The sequence below is a fragment of the Suricata suricatta genome, chromosome 9 (genome assembly GCF_006229205.1).
Source record: "Suricata suricatta isolate VVHF042 chromosome 9, meerkat_22Aug2017_6uvM2_HiC, whole genome shotgun sequence".
Lineage (NCBI taxonomy): Eukaryota > Metazoa > Chordata > Mammalia > Carnivora > Herpestidae > Suricata > Suricata suricatta.
This window is the reverse complement of record NC_043708.1, coordinates 88,375,449-88,385,704: the sequence shown is the minus strand read 5'-3', so window position 1 is coordinate 88,385,704 and position 10,256 is coordinate 88,375,449. Positions and strand designations below refer to the sequence as shown.

The 10,256-nt window shown below is 36.5% G+C and overlaps 1 protein-coding gene across 6 annotated transcripts in view; it reads right to left on the bottom strand.

Annotated features, from left to right (window-relative positions):
- GALK2 (galactokinase 2) overlaps positions 1 to 10,256 on the bottom strand; it is a 125,744-nt gene that overhangs the window by 85,653 nt on the left and 29,835 nt on the right. For all 6 annotated transcript variants that reach the window (XM_029950676.1, XM_029950674.1, XM_029950675.1 and 3 more), the window contains 2 exons: positions 5,653 to 5,743; positions 2,606 to 2,752 (listed from right to left, as the gene is read on the bottom strand). In XM_029950676.1, the coding sequence (XP_029806536.1) occupies positions 2,606 to 2,752; positions 5,653 to 5,743 (238 nt within the window). The remainder of the gene's footprint in view (positions 1 to 2,605; positions 2,753 to 5,652; positions 5,744 to 10,256) is intronic.

The window sequence follows — 10,256 nt, the reverse complement described above, 5'->3', positions numbered from 1 at the left end:
AAATAAATAAATAAATAAATAAATAGATTCCTCGACCCCACCTCACCATACACATCAGATTATCTCACTAGGCATAGCCAGATTTTTTGTATCCACTGAACATTTCTACTTTGTCACCTCTCATAGAGCCTTTAACTCTTTCCTATTTTAATATTTTTGTTTATTTATTTTTGAGAGAGAGAGAGACAGCATACAAGTGGGGGAGGCGCAGAGAGAAAGAGACAAAGCAGGCTCCAGGCTCTGAGCTGTTAGCAGAGCACGTGACACGGGCTCGAACTCAACCAACAGAGAGTTCATGACCTGAGCCAAACTCAGATGTTTAACCAACTGAGCCACCCAAGTCCCCCATCTCATTTCCATTTTAAACTGTTCTTGCCAAGACTTTCTTTAACTTCTCTGATGCTAGATCCAATGGATGCTTTTTAGTCCTTGTCTTATTTGACATCTCAGTAGCATATCACGCCACGGTTTTCATGACATACTCTCTTCCTTCTCTTTGCTATTGCCTCACCTTTTTTTCATCCTATCTGATTACTTCTCAGTCTCTTCAGTAGACATCTCTTCCTTAGCCCACTCCTCAAACATTCATGCTTGTCAGACCTCGTCCTTGTCTTCCTTATCTTTCTACCTACACTCTTCCCCTGGATGTTCTTCTCCACTCCTGTGGCTTCAGGTCCCAGCTATACACTAATGACTCTCAAATGGGCCATCTTGAGTCCAAATCTCCCTGCTGATCTTTGGGGATATTGTTTGTGACTAAATACTAGACAACTCTTGCCCACAGATTTCCCCTACTCAGTATTTTCAGCTTTATCTCTGTTCCTTGTTACAATCAGTCATACCAAGCCAGAAACCTAGGTAAAATCCTGAACTCTTTTCTGTCCCTCATCTCCATACCCAATCAGTGATCAAGTCTTGTTGAGTCTGTCTGCGATATACTTTCAGTCTACGATCCAGGTCTCTCCATTCTCATCTGCCATTTCCCTAGACCAAATCATTTCCCTACTACTGATATTGTTACTACTCTCATATTCATATTTTAATAATAGAACCAGGTGATCTTCCTAAAATATAGGTATGATCATGTTACCTTCTTCCTAAAAGCCCAAATTCCTCAACATGGTTTACAAACCATAGCATCTGGTCTCCTACCCTGCCATTCAAATTACTCCAGCCAAATTAAGCCCTTTTTAGTTCCTCCAACAATCCATGATCACTCTTATTTATGACCTGAGCCAATATGTGAATATTTTCACGTAAGGTTCCCTCCACCTGATACAGGCCTATCTGATGTTATAAGTGTTACCATGCTATCATTATTTCTTGACTAACATCTACAAATCCTTGTGTCTCACCTTAGATGTCTCGTGTTCTCTAACTCTGCATTTAGTGTACTCCCATAGCACACGACTTAACCACTCACCATACTCTATTATAGTTGCCGGTTACTTATCTCTACCCCTCTTCTATCCCCTTTTAGATCATAAGTACTGCGAGGGTTAAAACGGTACCTATTATAGCTCCAATGCCATGAACAGTACTTGGCACAAAGTAGTCACTAAATGAATAATGGTTAGATGATGAACAAATGACTAAGCAAGCCATCAGATTAAACACCGTACCAGTGGAAGCACATTTTGCATGTGGACTTGCTTTCCTTTGCTCTCTTATCTCTCCACAAACAAACAAGTAAGCTGCCCTTCCCACCAAATAAGCCATAACTTACAAAAGGCTAACTAATGTGAAGTTACACAGGACAGCCAAAGAGAATTCTATCTGAACCTTTGCCTTCTCTTATTTCTCTTTCCTCTTATGTATAACATTTTCAAACTGAAAATTTAAAACAGGCTGAAGAAAGACTAAGCATGTGGCTGATTTTCTCTTACTCTGCCTGATGCCCTCCCCAAACCATCTATAAATGTGGTAGTATATGTACATGAAATAAAAATAGAACCTACAATAACATTTTGTTTGAACCAGAACTCCAAAGCATTAATTAAAGCTGAGCACACCTGCTCTGAACTGCAAAGTCAGAGATTTATGTGAACTTGTAAAGTTGAGGCTTTCTGACCTTTTGTAGGATTTATGTTTCCTTAAAATAAGCATTTCCTCTTTGTAATGCAATATTTTGTTTTAAAGTTTATTTCAGTGACTAACCTGCTGGTATAAACAGATATGCTGTTCAGTTCCTTTATTGCCTGGTCTTTACCCTTTCTACCCACTGCTTATCAAATATTTAATTTAAGGTTTTGGTTGAAAATAAGCAGGTCCAACTATGAGGCCTACAGTTTCTTGCTCTACACTGAACTTGTTAATGAAGTGATCCAAAAAGATATCCATGCATGCAAACTCCACACTTCATCTACAAGCATTTTACCCCAGCTATTCACAGACCTGCTCACAGTTTGCAAAGTATCAGATGCCTCACAGCGGTTTGTCATAAGCAGGACTTAATTTGTTAGGGTGCCGCGCATGCCCACGTATGGAGTCCTTTCAGGTAAGACAAAGTTGTTTATTCAAAGGAAGATATTCTACTTTTGAGATTCACACACTAGTACCTTTGGAAAGAGAGAGTTGTGTGAGGCAAACACTTCAAGTCGGTTACCTTGGATAGGTTCATCCCCAGCACCGTGAGAGTCACCAAGCCGGCACAGCACACCAGGGCACTGGAGCTAGAGAGACCAGAACTCGGTGGGATGTTTCCATCCACCAAGCAATTCATCCCAGTCAGGTTGCTAAGACCAAAGTGCTCCTAAGAATAGAAGGAAAAACAGCGCTGGTAACTCCAGTGTTGGATTCAAGTAGTGGCAAAACATTCTTTCATTCCCCAGAGAGCAAACGTCTATCAATGGACTTATTATGCTATTGATGAAAACTGCTTGTGCAATTCAATTTAGTTGAGTCTACACATGGCCTTTTATTAAACGGTTCTTGGCCACGGGGTTTGGTAATCTGAAGATTATTTTTTTCCTTTGTTCAACAAAAAGCTATTGATCCATTTCCTAAAATTGCCTTGAATGATCTTTTTCTTGAGCATTAATTGACTTGAACAGATATAGAAAAAACATTAAACAATTATAATTCAGTTTCAGAAGCTCCTCTGAAGAAAAAAAGTGTTCTAAACTTCTTTGGTTCCATTTTAGTGATGGAAAAAACCTCAGCACCAAAAGATTAAAATATTTTCTTTAACACATAGGGAGCTCGGAGTAGAACCCAGGTGTCTGATTCCTGGTTGAGAACCTCTCTACTGCAGTCAGAAGCATGGCCCAGCACACTGTCACCGTGATTTAATGTAAGTCAGCAACATGAGGAAATCCAGATTTTTACTAGAGTTTATAGATACAGTTTAGCCATATGGTAGCTTTCAAGACAGCCAAATTAGAATTCAGCCACAGATGAGAACACAGACTCTAAATGGGGGAACTCTGTTTCTGCAACTAGGAAAGCCCAAAGAAATAATGAGACTCTGATCTAAAGATGAACATCTCCAGGATACTTAGATGAATATCTAGGATGACACTTAAGATGATATTATAACATAACCTTCGTGGTTTAGGATTAAAAATAAATTCAAGGCCACCTCCACCTCAAGAAAAAGTACCATTGTGCTTGCAAATTACTCAAACAGCTCGAGACCAAAGTACAAAATACTATTATATTACATAATTACGCATTTCATCATACATATTATTCTAGGAAGAAATTTCAATCAACTAGTTAGAAAACCAAAGTAACAACAAAACTCAGCAAATTGAAGGCTGTTTTTCCCTTGATTCTTTTTGTCCTTTTTTCCTATGTTGGCAAAACTCACACACCACAAAAAAAGAGATTCTGTTGGATGTACTTCTCCTCTTAATTTCAAGTCATCTAAAAATTTCCTTTCCAGAAATACAAACAAATTATAAACTGAAACACTGCTGCTGCCAATGCCCTTTCATACAGAACATCAGGCAGCTTGTTTTAAAAAAAGAAACTTGGAGAATGCTATATATTTAACCATAAACTGATCCACAGTGTATCTTGAATGTGAATCATACTTACAAACTTATCACGCAATGTTTAAATGTACAACAGATTCAAAAACGTAAACGGATTATACCAAATTCTATAATAGCTCTATCCCAAAAGGATAACATATTCAATTTAATATAAACAGATTATCCTCTAAAATTTTCTAGTATTTGAATTTGAAGGTTTCTAAACAAGCTAACATTTAAATTACTTCTCTGCCAAAAACTCTCAGTACAAACCTACTTTTGCACATAAGTGTCAAACCAGAAAAGAAAGCTTTAAGACCTCAAATTCTCAAAAACAACACAAAGCAACATGCAGTATATTTAGGTCACTTTATCCATATGCAATAAGAAGCATGTTGCTATAAGGAAGATCAAATTGCATTTGCCAGGGAAATGCTTCCAAATACTGTAATTCCCACTAGTGCATACGATAAGCCAAATAACTTGAAGATTTAAAAGCTGCCAATACCTTTTTCCATAACTTATTACCATGTGTCTGGAAGAAGGAAGGAAGGAAGGGAGGGAGGGAGGAAAGAAAGACAGAAAGAGAAAAAGAAAGAAAGAAGAAAGAAAGAAAGAAAGAAAGAAAGGAAGGAAGGAAGGAAGGAAGGAAGGAAGGAAGGAAGGAAGGAAGAAAGAAAGAAAAGAAAGAAAGAAAGAAGGAAAGAGAAAGAGAGAAGAGAGGAGAAGAGAAAAAAGAAAGCAAGAAAGGAGGAGGAAGGAAGGAGAAGAGAAGAGGGGACGAGGTTGCAGGAACTCTAAGAGAGATCAGAACCACCATAATCAGAGTATAGAACGACACATCAGAAATAAATGTGATGCTTTTCTGTAACGGCTATACCACTGAGTCCTAGGCTAATTATGACAAAATTTCATAAAGGACCACCAGGCAATAAGGAACACAAGCTATCTAAAATATGATTTTTAATAAACAAAATTGATTTAGCAAATCAATTTTCTTTTTGTCCTTCATACCTTTTTAATTTGGAGAAAAAGTAGAAATATTTTATTTTCTCATTCTTGTACATCAGAGATAGTCATGGTAATTATTCAATGTTTCTAAGGAAACTACTTACGGTAATAAATTTCACTACATCTTTTTTTAACCCCATCTGAAGTAATAATAGCAGCACTAGTTACCATTTATAGAATGACTACTATGTTCAAGCACTGTGTAATCCTTGTAACAACTATTTGCTAAATAGCAATGACATCACTATATGGGTAACAAACCTGAGACATAAAGAAATTGAATTCACACAGCTGAGTAGAGCTCAGATTCAAACCTAGGGATATCTGACTTTAAATCCTATTACAGTATATACATACATATTGTTAGAACAAGTTGTATTATAGATTGTATCCTTCAAAAGAAAATTTATACAAAGATTTAAAAAAGAGAAAGATTGTGTTGGATGCAACTGATTTATGTTACAGCCATCACTGCCCCTGTGGACACCACCCAGAAACAGTCATATCTACCCATCCTCTGAAATACATAAATTAGCAAAATAGAACAGAAACATCAGTTAGCATTAAAAGGAGACAAAAAAACACATAGTAAGTAAAATAAATCTTGATATGTAATATACATTATAAGCTCAACTGCTAGTAGTTGCCTTATAAACCGATTTACCTGAATTCCTTTAAATCCACATAGGAAATAGTTGTGCCACAGAGGCTTGGTTTTGTCAATCTGAATATTATTAGCACTAGTACTGAAGTCCCTGCAAAAAAAACAAAGACACCATTAATTTAAGTCTAGAGGCTGCAAAAATCCATGGCTGCAAAATCAATGGCTGACTGCTGCCATCTTGTGCCAAGAGGGTGATACTGAAATTTCATTTTCTTTTTGTTTTCACATATGGGCTTCACAGTCTACCCAAAAACAACAAACCTCTCCACATGCTAAAAGGTAAGAGAATTGTAGTGACCTTAACAATTACACTAGTTCCAATGGACCTATTTCCTGAAACATAGAGGAACCAATATATTTTCAGCATAATCTACACCACATTTTATTTCACGATGGTCCTTGTTAAGCTGATATAAACCACATAATTTTTATCCTTTGAGCTTGCTGTTTGGCATACCTCTGTCACAGCACCCAAAGCCTTCTTTCCCCACGCTGTCTGCCACCCATCCAATTTTACCATCTTCACAGTTAAGAAGAAGAAAAAACAACAAAACAAAAATGACGATTCTAATGAATCATAACTTGTTCAGTAAGATTCCATGAATCTATACTGATATAAATTAACAAATGAAGAAACAGCTAAAACCTCTTCCTTAGAGTAAAATGCCAAGCAGATGAAGTAGAAATTGAAAAATCACTATTTGGCAAACTCCATGATAGTTTTTTCAAGAAAGAATCATCAATGGATGCTGAAGTTAGGGAGTAAAAATTTGATTAGAAATAAAATATTTACATAGATTCAAAAGTATTTCCCCATCAGATACTTATTGAAAAGGTGAAAAAATAGTAATTTTATGTCAAAGAAATCTGGCAGAAAACACTTTAACCAAATGACTAAAATTAATAACCCTGGACACCTTGGTGGCTTAGTCAGTTAAGTAGCGTCCAACTCTTGATTTCAGCTCAGGTCATGATCTTACAGTTCGAGATTGAGTCCTAATCAATCAGGGTCTGTGCTGACAGTGTGGAGTCTGATTCAGATTCTCTCTCTGTCTCTCTCTCTCTCAGAAATAAACATTCAGAGCTCAGTCGATTAAGTGTCTGACTTCGGCTCAGATCATGATCTTGTGGTTCATGAGTTCAAGCCCCATGCTGGGCTCTTTGCAGACAGCTCTGAGCCTGGGCCTGCTTTGGATTCTATGTCTTCCTCTCACCCTGCCTCTCCCCCACTCACGCTCTGTCTCTCTGCCCCTCTCTCTCAAAAATATGTAAGTATTTTAAAATTTTTCTTAGATAAAAAACATTAAAAAATTAATAATACCAATAAAGAGACATCATGTACCTCCTTGATATGCACTGAGAACATACCACTTGATGTGTGGGAATTCTTTGTACTATTTTTGTGAATTCTTTGTAAGTCAAAAGTTATCTCTAAATGAAAAATAGATAAATGGGCTTCTAAATCAGCCAAAGGACAAACTATGTGAAGGGGAGGGGTCAATTAAAAAGTGAGCAAATAAGCAACGTTCCCCATATTGACTGAATGCGTTTCATATAATTTGCTAAATATCTATTATTTGCTAGTCACTTTAATACTAATAGGTGCCTTCCATGCATTATCTTAATTCGATAACATGGACACATCATCACCCCCATGAAAAATACTTAAACACGCAAGGCATTCATAAGAATATAGAGGTAAAAAAAAAAAAGGGGATTATCTTTTAAGAATTTGTAATCTAGGTGACACAACATGAACGCAAATCATGATCACACACTACTATCACATGACTGTATGCAATGTGGAATGGGATATAAAACCAAGACGGCATCATCTCCATAGTCACTGTATTAGGGTGGAGAAGGGAGGCCTTCCTGGAGGCTCAGACAGGCTTGGTGTCTTTCCAAGGACACACACAGTATGACTCCAGCTCACAAGCACTTTACTGTCACCCACAGAAGTTAAAATATATTGCTCACAATCAATAAGAGGTCACACAATTTGGAAAAAAGATAAAATTATGTTAGCAAAACTGATCAGAGTTTGTTCCTAGCTAAACAGAGATCATGAAAGTCACCACAAAGAAAAAGAAAACCAAGATGAAGTGGGAGTCAAGGGTGGACATATATTGAAAAAAAAGTAGAGGAGGAAATGATGTAGGAAGCTACATAAGAAATATCAAGAAAAAAGCTGAAAAGTGCTAGTTCTTTACAGAATGAGAAAGCGTTTAAATCTGTCATAGAAAAAACTTCTAAGATTCAAAAGCAGGCACACGTTTTCCCACCAATTCCTACATATCGTATCACCCATCTGCTTTCTCCACTCTTGCACCCATGTTGCAGAATGCTAGGGGGAAATTCCAGAAAATGAGCAATTATGACTTACATTGATAATTTCCACCTACACATTTCATGCATTGATTCACTTGTTCTTCCAACAAGCATTTGCCCAGTGTCTATCTTGTGTATGTTGGGCACTGAGCTAGACCACATACAGTAACAATATCATAAAAAAATAAATACTTAGAGAAAAGCTTGAGAAAAAATGTTTAAGACATACACCTTTACAACAACAAAATATTTCTGAGAAAAACTGAAGACCTAAATAAATGGAGAGATATACCATGTTCATGGATTGAAGGAGCAAATACGGCTAAGATGTCAGTTCTTCCCAAATTGACCTCTACATGAAGTACAACCCCAATAAAAAGGCTAGCATGCTCTTTCATAGAAATTGAATAGCTGATTCTAAAATTAATAGGGAAATGCAAAAAATCTAAAATAGCCAAAACAAATTTGAAAAAGATAAACAATATTAGAGGTCTTAAACTACCTGATTCCAGGGCTTCTTATAAAACTACAGTTTTCAATTAGCACACCACATTTGCCAATACATTAAAAGGATCATTGACCACAATCAACTTGGAATTACTTTGGGGATGCAGGATGGTTCAATATTTTCAAATCAGTGTCATAAACACCATCAACAAAATGAAAGATAAATTTCATGATCATCTCAATAGATTCAGAAGAAGCATTTGAAAAAATTCAACATCTGTTCATGATAAAAACTCTCAACGAAGTGGATTTAGAGGGAACATACTTCAATATAATAAAGACCATAAATGAAAAACCCACAACTAACACCAAACTCAGTGATGAAAAACTGAAAGCTCATCCTCTAAGATGAGGAATAAGACAAGGAGGTCTGCTGTCTTCACTTTTATTCAATATAGTGCTGGAAGTCCTAGCCACAGCAATCAGACAAGAAAAAGAAATAAGAGGCATCTACATTAGTAAAGAAGTTAAACTGTCACTATTTTGCAGATGACATGATGCTATATATATAATATCCTAAAGACACGATCAAAAAACTATTAGAAGTAATAAATGAATTTAGTAAAGTTTCAGGATACAAACTTGATACCCAGAAATTGGTAGCATTTCTGTATATTAATAATGAAGTACAAGAAAGAGAAAGTAGGAAAAAATTCCATTCACCATTACAGTGAAAAAAATAAAATACCTAGAAATAAACTTAACCTGGGAGGTCAGAGACCTATGCTCTGAAAACTATAAAGCACTGATGAAAGAAATTGAAGACAACACAAACAAATGGAAGGAAATTCCGTGCTCATGGTTTGGAAGAATTAATATTGGTAAAATGTCCATAGTACCCAAAGCAATCTATAAATTCAAGGCAAGCCCTATCAAGCATTTTTCACAGAACTGGAACAAATAGTCATAAAATTTTTATGGAACCATAAAAAGATCCCAAATACCCAAAGCAATCTTGAGAAAGAACCAAGCTGGAGTTATCACAATTCCAGATTTCAAGATATACTGCAAAGCTGTAGTAATCAAAACAGCATAGTACTGCCACAAAAAGAGACACATGGATCAATAGAACAGAGTAGAGAGCCCAGAATTAAACCCATGCATATAGGGTCAATTAATCTATGACATAGGAGGCAGGAATATACGATGGGGAAAAGACAATCTTGTCAATGAATGGTGCTGGGAAAACTGTACAGCTATATGCAAAAGAATGAAATCAGAGCACTTCTAACACCATGCAAAAAAAAAAAAAAAAACCAAACTCAACATGGATTAAAAACCTAAATGTGAGACATTAAACCATAAAATCCAAAAGAGAATACAGGCAACAATTTCTCTGACATCAGTAGTAACAACATTTTTCTAGATATGTCTCCTAAGGCAAGGGAAACAAAAGTGTGTGTGTGTGTGTGCGCGCGCGCGCACGCGCACACGCATAATGAGAGAGAGAGAGAAAGGGAGAGGGAGAGAGACTACGTTAGAATAAAAATCTTGTGCACAGCAAAGGAAATCTACAACAAAACAAATAGGCAACCCACTGAACAGAAGATATTTGCAAATGATATAACTAATAAAGGGCTAATATCCAAAACATATAAAGAAATTATACAACACCCCCCAAAAAAAACCCCAAACAATCCAATTTAAAAAATGGAGAGAGGATCTGAAAAGGCACACAGATAGCCAACAGATACATGAAAGGATGCTCAACATTGCTAATCATCAGGGAAATGCAAATCAAAACCTCAAAGAGGGGTTACCTCACA